Source organism: Penicillium rubens (genome assembly GCF_028828025.1).
Source record: "Penicillium rubens strain IBT 27055 chromosome Unknown utg000003l_segment0_segment0, whole genome shotgun sequence".
In the NCBI taxonomy this organism is placed as follows: Eukaryota; Fungi; Ascomycota; class Eurotiomycetes; order Eurotiales; family Aspergillaceae; genus Penicillium; species Penicillium rubens.
The window spans coordinates 7838175-7852053 of NW_026890601.1; the positions used below are offsets into that span (position 1 = coordinate 7838175).

At 51.9% G+C, this 13879-nt stretch overlaps 6 protein-coding genes across 6 annotated transcripts; 3 read left to right on the top strand and 3 right to left on the bottom strand.

Moving 5' to 3' along the window:
• Nucleotides 1–345: 345 nt before the first annotated feature.
• Nucleotides 346–3272, top strand: N7525_009237 (oxysterol-binding protein related protein OSH3; the record flags this gene model as incomplete). Its single annotated transcript, XM_002563286.2, has 2 exons — nucleotides 346–381; nucleotides 429–3272. 2 exons carry the CDS (start codon nucleotides 346–348, stop codon nucleotides 3270–3272), a joined length of 2880 nt encoding a protein of 959 aa, XP_002563332.2.
• Nucleotides 3273–3763: 491 nt separating this feature from the next.
• N7525_009238 (IFRD domain-containing protein) lies at nucleotides 3764–5377 on the bottom strand (the record flags this gene model as incomplete). Its single annotated transcript, XM_002563287.2, has 2 exons — nucleotides 3764–5021; nucleotides 5187–5377. The coding sequence occupies 2 exons, from the start codon at nucleotides 5375–5377 to the stop codon at nucleotides 3764–3766; spliced, it is 1449 nt and encodes a 482-aa protein (XP_002563333.1).
• An 818-nt stretch (nucleotides 5378–6195) lies between these two features.
• On the bottom strand, nucleotides 6196–7457 carry N7525_009239 (exosome non-catalytic core subunit RRP4; the record flags this gene model as incomplete). The annotated part of the gene is made up of 2 exons (XM_002563288.1): nucleotides 6196–7162; nucleotides 7249–7457. The coding sequence occupies 2 exons, from the start codon at nucleotides 7455–7457 to the stop codon at nucleotides 6196–6198; spliced, it is 1176 nt and encodes a 391-aa protein (XP_002563334.1).
• A 300-nt stretch (nucleotides 7458–7757) lies between these two features.
• On the bottom strand, nucleotides 7758–8870 carry N7525_009240 (uncharacterized protein; the record flags this gene model as incomplete). The annotated part of the gene is made up of 3 exons (XM_061214648.1): nucleotides 7758–8547; nucleotides 8604–8720; nucleotides 8776–8870. 3 exons carry the CDS (start codon nucleotides 8868–8870, stop codon nucleotides 7758–7760), a joined length of 1002 nt encoding a protein of 333 aa, XP_061069079.1.
• A 219-nt stretch (nucleotides 8871–9089) lies between these two features.
• N7525_009241 (putative RNA binding protein Rnp24) lies at nucleotides 9090–10199 on the top strand (the record flags this gene model as incomplete). The annotated part of the gene is made up of 1 exon (XM_002563290.1): nucleotides 9090–10199. One exon carries the CDS (start codon nucleotides 9090–9092, stop codon nucleotides 10197–10199), a length of 1110 nt encoding a protein of 369 aa, XP_002563336.1.
• An 872-nt stretch (nucleotides 10200–11071) lies between these two features.
• Nucleotides 11072–13040, top strand: N7525_009242 (uncharacterized protein; the record flags this gene model as incomplete). The annotated part of the gene is made up of 2 exons (XM_002563291.1): nucleotides 11072–11685; nucleotides 11759–13040. 2 exons carry the CDS (start codon nucleotides 11072–11074, stop codon nucleotides 13038–13040), a joined length of 1896 nt encoding a protein of 631 aa, XP_002563337.1.
• Nucleotides 13041–13879: the final 839 nt, after the last annotated feature.

Genomic DNA, 13879 nt, shown 5'->3' on the forward strand with positions numbered 1-13879 from the left:
AGCGATTTTGTGGAGTTACCTAGAGAATGTATAACTACAGATGTACAGATGTAGGCCGTATGATGTCGGACTGTATACAAACATAGACGGGAGAGAGCCTGATAGGGAGATCTACCATGTGAACCCATCAGCCTCGGTTTCAACCTGTTCCACTTCCACCTCCCCCTCTCTTATTTCCTTGTATTCCCTCGTATTCCCTATTTCCTTGTTTAATTAAATTCCCCCCGGATGTTCCTGTGACATTAATGGTATAACTAGTGTGGCTTGTCCCCCGCATCGCCACGTTCAGCCGCACCGGACCGCGACGGATACTTCGCGGTTCTTGCAACCCCTCTCTGCGCAATTATGGCGGCCATGGAAGAGCTGGAGATTCACAGCAAGGTAGGGCTTGTTACAGCAAAAGACTTGGTCTCAACTAATCTCTATAGTCGTACTTTGTACGTTGGGTCAATGTCAGCGCCAACCACACCATCTCTTGGAGTATTCAACCGCACAAGAAGTCTGTCAACTTTGGCCTATTCAAACATCCTGGTCAATCCTCTGCCCTAAGCTCCCATATTCCTAGCTCCGATTCACAGAGCACCGATTCTACCGAGAACCTCCCCGCGACGGCGACGACTGCCGGCACGCGGCAACAACAATCTGCCGTTATCGAGAAGCTGACGGGAATTGGACTCAAAACAATCAAATGGACGGGCAAGTGTGAGGCAGACAAGATCACCCAGGGCACATACGATGTGCCCTTCAGTGAAGGAGGCAACTATGCCCTTGTTTTCGATAACACATTCTCCAAACAAATCTCCAAGACCTTGACACTTGTCCTCCTCACCTATCCGACCGGCCTTCAGCCACAGAGCTCTGCATCCATCGCCACACGCTCTCAGCCAGGGGCATCGACCGAATCGCTGCCGCAGCCCAAAACCCGCCGACGTGGCAACAGTCGAGCCACGCTCAACTCGCAGCAAGATGTATCGAACCTAAGTGTCCACACGGGAGTGCTGCAGAAACGGCGGCGGAAACGTCACCAGGGTTGGGCACGCCGGTTCTTTTCCCTGGACTTTACCTCGAGCACGCTGTCATACTATCATGATCGCAACTCGTCCGCACTGCGAGGCGCGATCCCGCTCTCGCTGGCGGCCGTCGCGACCAACGAAAAGTCCCGTGAGATCTCTATTGATTCGGGTACTGAGATATGGCATTTACGCGCCAGTAACGAGCATGAATTCGCCGCGTGGAAGGGTGCCCTTGAGAGAGCTTCCTCCAAGGAAGATTCTAAGGACGAACGCAAGGCTGGTCTAGCAGCCCCTCCGGAGCTACGCCTTTACGCTCCATCGCAGCCCTCCCCGGCGGAGGAGAGTGAATGGACTCGCGTTGAGAGCCTTGTCGGTCATGTTTCTGGATCGCGAGATGCGATACGCGGGCTCGCCAAGGATACAGACCCCAAGTATCTTGCCTCGCCTCTCCCAACCCCTATCGACCGGCCTCGTTCGCGTGGCCGGTCTCCTAGCCCGCAACGCAGCACTCATGAGACTGCTCCCAACGAGGTGGAGGCCAAGCGGCCGTTCTGGAAGCGCAAGACAAGTGGACAGTCGAATGCCAACAGCAAGCGACCACCGGCCATGACCACGAACTCCGGTTCCTCGCAGCTTGTGGTGCCTGCTACTGACGGCAAGGGGAAGCCTGCCAGTGTCACCAGTCACATAGACAGCGTGGATGAGATCCATGACCATCTGATGGAGGTACTGCGCGATCTTGACAATGCGGTCTCCGAGTTCTCCATGCTGATTGCCGAGAGCAAGGAGCGACGGCACCCGCCTCAGCCATCTATGGTTCCCCGGCGGAGCATGGAGTCTGACATGTCGCAAGAATTCTTTGATGCAACAGATGGAGATGGTGACAGATCTCCCCTCTTGACCATCCAAGACAGCGACGACGAAGGGCCCGAAGAGGACCGGCCTGTCTCTGCGGCCGAGGAAGTCGAGGATGACGCCCCCTCCGACAGCGATGGTGAATCCGACACGGCTGCAACTCGTCAGGACAGCAGCATCGCTTTTGGTCTGTTCCCAGTCAAACCCAAATCGTTGATCCCGCTGCCCTTAGACCCCGTAAAACGCCGTGCGAACATTCTCGCCCCGACAGTCCTGCCCCCGAGCTTGATTGGGTTCCTACGCAAGAACGTCGGAAAGGACTTGTCCACCATCTCGATGCCGGTGTCCGCAAACGAGCCCATGTCTCTCCTCCAACGTGCCGCCGAGGTCCTGGAGTACTCAAATCTGCTTGACCAGGCCGCCCAATCCACAGACCCCGTTGAGCGCCTGATGTATGTAACCGCCTTCGCAGTATCCTCCCTCTCAAGCAACCGCGTCCGTGAGCGCTCCATCCGCAAACCATTCAATCCAATGCTAGGCGAGACCTATGAGCTCGTCCGCGAAGACCGAGGCTTCCGCTTCATCGCGGAGAAAGTCTCACATCGACCCGTGCAACTAGCCTACCAAGTCGATAGCAAGGAATGGAGCATCTCGCAGTCCCCCATGCCCAGCCAGAAATTCTGGGGCAAATCGGCCGAGATAACAACTGAAGGCCGTGTCCGCATTATCCTACACAATACCGGCGACCGCTACAGCTGGACGCCGGCAACATCCTTCCTACGCAACATCATCGCAGGAGAGAAATACGTCGAGCCCGTCGGCGAGCTGGCCGTCACAAACGAGTCCACCGGCCACCGCTCCATTTCAACCTTCAAGGCCGGCGGCATGTTCTCCGGTCGCAGCGAGGAAGTCTCCACTCGCGCCGTCGACGCAAACAATAACCCCGTGGCCCTCGGCTTATCCGGCTCCTGGCCTTCATCATTGACTCTCACCCGCGACGGTAACCCCACCGGTAACACTATCTGGACCGCCGGCTCACTCGTCCCCTCCGCACCAAAGCACTACGGCCTCACCTCCTTTGCAGCCACGCTGAATGAAATCACCTCGATTGAGGATCAGCATTTGCCTGTCACGGACTCCCGTCTACGTCCTGACCAACGCGCGCTGGAAGACGGTGACCTCGACCGCGCGGAGGAGGTCAAGGTGCAGCTTGAGGAGGGACAGCGTGCACGCAGGCGCGAGATGGAAAATGCTGGGGAGAGTTGGATCCCGCGCTGGTTTACGCGGGTTAATGATGACTCTGATGGGGAGGTTGCTTGGCGGCTTAAGGGTGGGAAGGATGGATATTGGGAGGAGAGGGCTAGAGGGAGCTGGTCTAATGTTGTGCCTGTGTTTGAGGATTAAAGACTTAAGACTGGATGGTTGATGTTGGTTAGCCTTTTTGTGGTTGTTCCGTGAGTTATATTTGCCTGGACATGCGAGAGACTATAAAGAAGAGAGGCTTCAGTCTCCGGGCGTGTTTTGGGCAGGGCCTTCTTCACTCTATATAAAGATAAATACGGACTTTTTTCTTGGATCTATCATTCTCTTGAACTCATTGAATAACGTAAAAATGCTCAATGTGCGGTGCCATTCCGTCAGGTACAAATCGAGGCATTGAGTCATAGAAAACAAGTCGGGTGGATACAAAAGCAGAGAAACCGAAAAGAGAAACCGAAAAGAAAGGCTCATGAAGTAATCGGGGCTTGTACAAAACTGAAGCCCTTCATGTACAATAAAACCCTAAGCTGTCATATCCCATGTCAACAATTGAAAGACTGAAAAAGCATCAGATTCCTCGTTTTTAATTCTTCGATTGCTGAACAAGCACATATGCAACCATGCAAGGTACTCATTTACTCATCCTCATCATCGGATTGATAAGTAGTCCAGCGACGCGAGTTGCGCATTTTGGCTGCTTTGCGTGCACCTTGGCGATCCACCGAGCCGTGACCTTGGTCTGCCAACCGCATCATGACAGGAAGACTATTGAGAACAGAACGGTTACCCTGGAAATAGTGTTCGGAAAATCCACCCTGCAGGATACGGCGCAAAGCAGTGAGTCGCAGCCACTTCCACCAGCGGTCGATAGTCATGACTCCGTGGCGGCCAATCTTGACGGTGAGAGTGCTACCGTAGTAGCGGTTGGTGTTCTGGTTGATGGCGGTGTTGTAGCGAGGACCGCGGCGGGGGTTCTCGACAGTGGTGAGAATCGAAGCGAAGTTGCTGTGGAGGGACTTCTTGTCGCGCTTGCTGACCTGCTTGCCGTGGATGGTGGCCAGGTTCTGAAGTTGGCTCTCCAGCTCGGGAGTGTTGTGGTAAGCGTTGTATCGTTTCACGAGCTTGGGACCGGACGTGGGATCGTGGTGGTGCTCGTGCTCATCGCTGTCGTCGTTTGAATCTGCGCTTTCCTCGTCTTCGTCGTCCTCTTGGGGACTGTAGCTCTTCTCATAGAGTAAGGCGATGTTCTCGCCTGCAGCAATCTGAACGTTGGAATCAGAACTGTCGAGCTGATCCATGAAGATCTGGACAGCTTCTTCGCTTTCTGCTTCGAAGTCCTCGACTTCGGTGGCAAGGAATCCCCATTGCTGGAGCGCGGCGGTCACGATGGTGGGGTCATCTGCAGCATCGATGGATTGGCCGTCAGAGGCGATGATGTCCAGGAAGAACCCCATCTGTTCAAGGATACCATCTTCACCGGCGCCTCCGAAGATAGTGCATGCACCAAGGCAGTGAATAGCGGCTGTCTTGACAAGAGGAGAGGCGGAGTCACGGATGGTGCGGGTAAGCAAGGGCTCAGTGTTTTCGTAGACAGTGTTGTCGAAAGCCGAGATAACAAGCAATTCGATAGCGCGCAAGCCAAGAGTTGCTTCGCGCACACTGATCTCGGTGCGGACGCTTCGCTCAAATGCCGCCAGTAGGTCTGGAATGGTGCCGTGGATTTCTTCCACTGTGTAGTGATATTTGGTCAGGCGGCAGAATGCTTGCAGGGCCTCCTCGCGGCCTTGCACACTGCTGCGCTTGCGATCGAGGATTTCTTGAATACGCTCGGCAAGCTCGGCTTCCCAATCAGGATTATCTTGTTCGGGATTCTCATCGTCGAAAGATCCGATGCTGTCCCAATTTGGTTAGCGGCTTGGAAAAAATGCCGACATCATTGGTGACATCATCCCGCCACGGAAGTGGGGAGCGTGAAGATACGGAAAAAAAAAAAAAGAAAAGAAAAGAAAGGGAAAAAGGGAAAAAAGACATGAGCTGCAAGGGGTTGTATCTGCTTACCTCATAGATGTCTCATCAGAGAGGAATCCCGAGTCTTCTTCGTCCGAAGGAGCTCTGCTGGCATTGCGGGAGCCCTGACGTGAGGTCGGCTTGGAACTGGCTGGGGAGTTGGTACGGGATGCTTCACGGGATGCTGCCTTACGCGAGACAGTCTTGCCGCTCTCGAAAATCTGACGACGTAGGTCGGGCATTTTGGGTATAAGATAGTGGGAAGAGTCTTGAAAAAGATGGAGTAGTTTGCCCAGTATGGGGAGTAAGTAGTAGAAGAGATCAAAGAAAAGGTTAATTTTTAACCTATGGGTACTGGACAATAGTCGAGGATTAGAAGAGAAACGAGTAAGTAATGGGGCATATTCTCAAAATATTTCGAGTATAGTAAGAAGAAGAACAAGAAGAACAAAGAAACAAAGAAGAACCTCCCAAACCCGTTTTGACTCGTGACTGCGTATGTAAGCCTATCAGATGCTATTTTATTCAAACCAATGAGATATTGAACATTCATATTCATTTTGATGGTCTTTGTTCTTTTGTTCTTTGTTCCGTATTGTTCGACTCTTTCGACTTTCCAATCAGATATCTATAGCTGTTCGGCCTATTTGTGCGGATCATTATTCAGGCTATTCTCTTCGAGGGAGGTATTTATCATTGTTCACTAACACATGAGTCTCTCCAGGGCTATGCCAACCTTGGAAGATTACAAAATACAAAATACAGCTACCTGGTTGGTCAGATCTGATCCCCCGGGGCTCATTGGCTTATATTGTTCCATTTATGGGGTTCCCACTTCCAAGGTGAGGCCATGACAACATCAGTATAGTTCCAACCTTGGGAGGTTAGTATACTGCTACAGGACCTTAACACTCAACCCTGCCATCTACCGTATGAAATATACAGTTTTAATAGTAAATCGGCTATGGTTTGGACATGGACTTTGACATTACGCCTGCTAAGTGTTCCCTTTTATCTTTGTTCGAGGGGTATCATTATCATACATCCGAGCCGTTACTAGTTATAGCTGCTGCTTCACCAACTCGAGGATATCTTGGGCCTTGGCGCCCTCCAGATACTCGCGACCTTCCTGTCGCCATTCATCTTCCTCGTCTTCATCGTCCCCAATCTCCAGATCCACCTGCAGACTAGCATTGTAGGCACCCATGACCGTCTCTTCATCCACACGCACTCCGTTCTGTACCAGAACTCGAATGCACTGTGTCAACCGTGCAATCTCACGGCGAGTCTGTGGCGGGATATCGTCGTTCTGGCTAGAGTAGATCGAACTCGACACCATCTCTTCCATGCGCGTAATGGAGACATTCTCCGTAGCTGAGGATGCCGCATCTGCCCCTTCAGGGTTCTTGGAGATAAAAATGTACCCATTCACCCCAAGGATAATATTCACCTCACCACCACCATTGGCCGTAGGGACCGTCCACACCTGTCGACGAGACCGCACCACACCGCCAGTACCAGAACCTCCAGGAGCAGCCAAAGCGCTGCCGGAAGCCGAATTCCCAGCCCCAACACCGCCCTTAACACTGGAGCTAGACGCTGCACTGCCTCCGGTTCCTGTAACGGCAAGGAACACGCCGTTGCGCAGCTTCCCGTACTTCAAGGACCGTGTGTGTAGTGATGCCGACCCGTCCTGGTGCACGCTCTGCACTTCCGCGACTACAAGGTCGCCTTCGCTGAAAAATGTTCGGATCTGGAGCTCGTCGGCGCTTGTTCGTCGACGCAGAATACCGCCGGGCAGGTTGATTGCGGAAAGTGGAAGCTGGGCAAGTAGCGGCGCGGCGACGTCGACCTTCCACCGTCGTGATTGCACTTCGACAATGCGGCCAACGACGAGATCACCAATCTCGGGGGTATAGCGGGCCCGCAGAGGGTGAACGGAGAGCAGCTTATTTGTCTTTTGAACTGTGCCGGCAACGGTCGCAATGATAGATGTCGAGAGCGGGTTCGTATAGGTGCCGTGACCTCTGTAGATTGTTAGGGTTTGAAAAAAAGACAGATGACGATATGAGCCCCGCGTTTATTTTTGCGCAGCCTTCAAGTTTGCACCCACCTCATCCATTGCGGATCATCTGTGACCACTTCTCCTGGCGTGACAATCCCTGCGCCAATATTCGAGTTTCCTAAACGGGGTCGTTTGTGAGGCCGAGAGATACCTGTCATCTCGACGTCCTCCTCGGAGTCCATGGACATGGAGTCATCGGAGTCGGGTTCATAGGGACGGGCATCCTCTACCACTGGAGGAAGGATAGTAATTGCCATTGCAGAGGACGTCTGTTATCGATTGCAGTTGACTTTGAAATGGGAGTGGAGGCGTCCAGATGGGTTACCAGCGAGAAGAAAATACAGGTCACGTGATAACTCCACTATAGCCATTTACAGCCTTGGAAGGGAAAGTACATTATTTAGGCTGGGAGGTATATCTTATGGAGACTAGATATTCATGAGACTATGTTTTAAATTTTAACCATGCTAGTGATCCGTCATATCATCTGAAGCCAGTAAATCAAGCCAACGCCGGTATTAATACACGAAATGAATCCCCTTTATAAAACCAACCGCTCAAGGCTTTTTGGCCGCTTTGCTTAGGTTGGAGGTGGGCTCTTCCTTCTTCTTTTTCGACCGGCTGCTACCGCCTTTGGGTCTATAACCAGTGTCCTCTTCACGCTTGCGCTTGTTCTTGGGAGTAGGCTGGGCCTCTGTCCCGTCCTCATCATACATATCCTCATCTTTGCGCTGAGCTGGTGCTCGCTTGGAAGATCGCTGATTGGAAGGGCGTGATGCAGACTTTTCAGAAGCGACCTCATTATCCTGAAGAGTCTGGGGTTGGTTACGACGCAACCAATTGTATACCGATGCGGGATTCCGTATGGAAAGATCACGCTCACGCTCCGCAAACGTGGGACGATCCGGCATGCGTGCGAGTTGCGTAGCAGCCGCCTCATCACCTAGCTTGGCGTCCAAAGCAAGGTAATACTCAGTCTCGTGCTCGGGCGTAAAGTATCCCAGTTTGCGATCACAATCATTGTCGGGTTTCTTTTCAACAGCGTCTGGAGCGATGTGGTGGGTCTGTGACAGGGAGCTATACTGCTGGGCTGGTGCAAACGCCTTGTTTCGTTTGATGTTATCTTCAATCATACGATAAGCATTCGTGTCAATGCTCCCATCGGCCAAGCCATCTTTGGCTTCCCTCCATGCTTGTTTTGCTAGAGTTGCATCGTTGATCAAAGGTACAATTTCCTGCTCGGGAGTTGGTAGCAAGGGAGGGTCGTTTGGCATGCTCAGATCGAATCGCACGTCGGGAGGAACATGTAGGCTTTCGTTGAACTCAAGGAGAACTTCCAACAGTTGGCTAGCACCAAGGGATTAGCAATCACTCATACAGGGGGGCATTTGTGAGTCCCATACTCATTCTGCTCCTGGATGCGTTTGGATAGGTCCTCTATGCGCAATTCTTCCCGAATCAAACTCTCATTCTCTCGAGTTCCTAGCTCGAACCTGACCTTCAGCTTGGCATATTTCTTCCTGGAGAGAAAAGAAGTCAGCATTGTCCGATGGGCTGATTGTGAGGACTCTGTACTTGAAAGACCGGACTGATTGCTTTGCAGGGGCCGGTGCAGTATTTGCTGCATTCTGCAAACTGTCGGTAGGACGGTTGTCGTTTGGTTCTGCCATGGTGTTATGGCAGAAAGAAGTTCAGAAGAGATGAAGGGGATGTGGTCATGCGCGTTCGCGCCAAGAAGCGGATCCGGCTGCGTGGGAGGCGGGTCCTGGCCGCCGTAAAAAAATTAAAATTATTGCCAGTCTGAATTTCCTGTGACGGAAACAATCTCAGATTTCTGATAGATTGGCTATTATTCTAGTGATCATCACACCATTTACATCTTCTGCACCATGTCGGAACTCACCGAAGTCAGTCAAAAGAAGCGAAAGCTGCAGGATGGTCCTGAGCTTGAAATCGATGTCTCGGCTCCCGAGCCAGTCTCAAAGAAGGCCCTGCGCAAAGCGAAAAAGAACAAAGGAGGTGATGCAGATGACGATGGAGAACCCAAGTCGAACAAGTCGAGCAAACCCGAGTCCAAAGAAGCCGAAACAGAAGGGAAGCGGTCCCAATATGGTATTTGGATTGGAAACCTATCGTTCACAGTGACCAAAGAAGAGCTGCGCATGTTCTTCACCGTCAACTCAGACATCTCCGAGTCGAATATCACTCGAATCCATCTCCCCAAGGGTCCCGAAAGATTTGGGAGGTCACAGAACAGAGGCTTTGCCTACGTCGACTTCACCGACAAGAAGTCCTTGCAAGAAGCAATTGGCCTAAGCGAGCAGCTCATGACCGGCCGCCGCGTGCTCATCAAAGATGCAAACAACTATGAAGGTCGCCCTGAGAAATCCGAATCACAAGAGAATGCTGCGGGTGCAGCCAAGTCTGGTCACCCCCCGTCCAAGCGAATCTTTGTCGGCAACCTAAGCTTCGATGTGACAAAGGAAAACCTCGAGGAAAACTTCGCCAAATGTGGGACTGTTACCAACGTACATATGGCGACTTTCCAAGACACAGGCAAATGCAAGGGTTATGCGTGGGTGGAGTTTGAAGACCTCGCGGCCGCAGAAGCAGCGGTGAGAGGATTCATGTTGGTCAAGGAGGATGACGAGGAAGAGGATTCCTCCGACAGTGATTCTGACTCGGCGTCTGAGAAGAAGAAGAAGTCGAAGAAGCTAAAGCCCCGTATGCAAAGGGTTTGGGTGAACCAGCTCATGGGTCGCCGTATGCGAATGGAGTTTGCCGAGGATGCGTCTACACGATACAAGAAGCGCTTTGGAAAGGATGCCGAGAAGAAGGATGAACCTGCTATCACAGAAGTTAATGGCGAATCACGCGAGAGACCCCGACACAAGAAGAGACGTGAATCCATCGATGAGTCTCGCTACTCCAAGGAAACTGTCCAGAAGCTCAGTGGTGCCATTGTCGAGGGCCAAGGCCAGAAGACTACGTTTGACTAAGTTACTCTCATGGTGTATCATCTGCAGTCTTTCCAAAGGCCATTCGATCATGTCATACACAAATCTATCAGGGAAATTCTAATACCTGTCAATGGCCTGCCTGTAATGAGGTGGCATCGGGTTCGAACTCCGACCGTGGTCTACCCTGTGACTCAAGCGAGACCTTTGGATCATAATCCTAAATATTTGTACAATTTTCTCAGATATCCATGATCGTCGAGTCCACTACTCGGTGGCACAGCTTGCAGTGGGATACGCAAGAAAATGCATGTATACTTCCGGATATCACAACATCCGGCCTGCATACTAGGGCGCAACCTTCGAATTTACCAGGGATCCAGTAAAAATGGTTTCACCCAATCTCAATATTTCTTATTCAAGAGTTTCTGTATGTTGTAGTTGTCAATATTTAGTTCGCCAGACACTAACCAGATCAAGTAACCTTCGAACAAAAAACATTGGAATTCTAGACCCAAGTCGTGGCAGAAACAACTTCACCGCCTGGACTAGGCCCGATCAGGCCTGACGTCTCTCGCGATGTCATGCCCTTCTTCGGAACTCGAATCTCTCTGTACTTCTCATCTGTCTTGGGCTGCATCTCCTTTCTTCTTCCCCCCTTCTTTCTCTTCTTTCTCTTTACTTTGGTTATTCTTCTTGCACAAGGTGTCTTTTTGTTTCTTCTAGCCTATCTTAGTGTTTTTGATCTTTCTTGATTTCATTGGCTATTCCACCGGTTCATCGTCCTTAAACGCCCGTCCTCCTCAGACTCCATTCTCTAAGCCAACCCGGTCCCGATAACCACTTAGTCAAGCGTGTGTCAATAGGGAATCGTTTAAGCCACCTCCAAGTGATTGATCTCTTGTGTCTCAAACATGGCTCCTCTGCGACGTCATATCGGGGCCAGCCGCAGAAAGAGACGGGAGGAAGATGGTGAAGAAGAGGGTTCAATGGCTGGGGACATGGGGGATGACTCGTTGAGTGAAGGCTCGGTCGACAGCCACCAAGAGGACGAGGATGCAGACGGAGAGGTCAGTGAAGAGAGCGAGGACGAGGTCCCTACATTGGATAAGGCGGGCAAGGTCAACGGTCGTGGGGTGGACAGATCTACACGGAACAGTTCTGCATCGCCCGAAAAACCAGGACTCAAGGCAACAGTTTCGGATACAGAGGCAATGTTCAACGGTCTGAAGGTCTCAGACGATGCGGGCGATGCTGCGGAGATTCATTTCGACGGTCTGAGGGAACAACGGGAGCCTCATGCTGGAAGAACGCCTTCCGCCCCTCCAACCGAACCAAATCGGAACAATTTAGCTTCCAGAAAGCGCCGCGAGAATGAAAAGTATGTGAAGGAACGAGAGCAGAACCCAGCCTTCGTCCCCACTCGCGGCAGCTTTTTCCTTCATGACAAGCGATCCACCGACAACGGTCACCGACTCAAGAGCAAGTCTCGCCCCTACGGCCTGATCGTAGATGGCAGCTCTCGTAGGTATGCTATATTCCATTCCATTCCCCACATCTTTCTTTTTCTTTTTCTGTTCTTTTTTACTAACATGATTCAGGTCTTCCAAGGCCGATGCCAGCGGAGGGCAGTGGGCACACGATCTCCACGATACCGTGGCCGAGGATCGACCTGCAGCAAAGCGCCCAACACCATCCACGATGCCTAATCCTGGCGCATCCGTCCCCACGGCCCCGAGATCTTCCCCGCCCAATCGGTCTTTTTCGAGCACGACGTTGGTTGGGAACGTACCTGTCGTTGTTTCCTTGCCGGGGATGGCCAACCCAATTCATTTTCCTTCCGTGCCCAAGAGACTCCACACCCGGCTACCTCAACATCGACCACCCTTGCGACGCGACAAGCCGGTACGAATTTCTCTTCCCAGCCAGCCGCCCCGATATATCTTCCCTTCGGTTGAACGTTCCTTTATCTTCATCCCCCGCGCGTTGCGGCCGAACCAAGTCTCTCGTGGTCGAGGTCGTGGGGGCGGATGGTACAGTGGACGACGTCCCAGCTACTACCCTAATTCCTCTTACACCCCGAGCGTCGTCAGCCGTCGATCTTCGTTTGGCATGCCACCATCCCAGGATGGGTGGCCGTCACCTGCTGGATCTGTCTACTCCAGACCCTTAATTCCCGCCGACCCTAAGCCCGTTGTCCGCCTTCCTCCTCCACCTCGTCCGCCTGTAGGGATCCCACCGTTTGGACCTGCGATGGCCATGTCCCTTCCTCACCCGGCCTACCGTGAAAGCCGCCCTGCCCCGATCCCCATGCACCAGCCTCGTCCTCAGAAGACGGTCTCTGTTGCGGACATTGAAAGTCCGGCGACTTTCCCGTCATTCAACCCGCCTCACCCGCAGCATGAGCAGCCCTTCCACCATCAGGTCCCTCTTCCAGGACATGGCCCACCCAGCCAGCCTTCGGCCACTCCGCTGTCCCAGATTCCGGAGCGGGCTATTCACGCACCGCCATTCCAACCTTACAGTTACCATCAGCCTGGCTTCTACCCTCCGAGTTATCCTTCGGGCATGTATTACCCGCCTTCGGGACCTGATTACGGGGGCTATAATGGACCCGTTGGGCCTGGAGCCTCTGTGCCAAACTTTCCGGGCCAGCCAGCGATGCCCTATTTAGCTGGGGAGCAACCCCCTCCACCGGGTACTGTTGCTCATGAGTCTGGTGGCACCGTCTACTTTTATGATGCCAACAATATGTACGGCAGTCCGGCACCAGGCCCGCCGGGATCTGGGCCTGGGGGTGTAGTTGGCATGGGTGGCATGATGACACCGCCAGGCACGACCTTCTACTACCCTCAACAATCCGGTCAATATTATGGGCAGTGATAAATGACCTAGGTTGGTGTCTATCTTCTCTTTTTTTCTTCTCTCTCTTTGTTCTCAATCTTCTCTCAATTTTCTTTCAGATCTCTCCAGGATCTACAGGGGTCTTTGGATCACTTTGCTTTTTTCTTTTCTTTTTCTTTTTTTCCTTTTCTATCTGCATCCACACATTCTCTAGCCAAGTTTCGCCTTTTTCTTAATTTTGTTCGTTTTGGACTCATTTTGGCCCAGGATTTTTGCATTTGAGCGTTTTCTCTTGATCTCCACAACTTTTTTTCCCCACACTTTGCCCTTGGGGGGAAAACACCGAACCCCATTTGATTCTAGCCCTTCTCACCCTTCTCCTTCTCAGCCTTCTCACCCCCTCAATTCCCTCAATTCCCTCCAATCGAATCCCCGTTCACCTGCATGACATCATATTTCGCTGTTCTTTGATGATCTTTCTGTACTCCCTCTCTACCTAGGGTGTTTTTGACGAAGAATAAAAAAAGCACTGTAACTAATTCGTTATATTGTAAGTCCATTATGTAGACACTCATAGACATTCATAGAGACAACTTCTACCTAGGTAGTAGGTCTCGGTAGGTCTTGGTAGTTCTTGGCATCCCCCCCCGGATCCGACCTCCAACACGTCATATTCTTATGTAATCAATACCAAAAAGAGAAATCCCTCACCGCCTTCCCTCCCAGCTCGCAGCAGCTGACCTTCTCTCCGCTTTTTCCCTTCAATTCGACGGCTTCTTGTACAACTCCCCTCTCATTTTCCCGGACTCTCCTCTGCTTCTTTCCTTTTCACTCTTCATCATAAAAATTTCATCATTTTATCTTCCAGCATTTCTTTC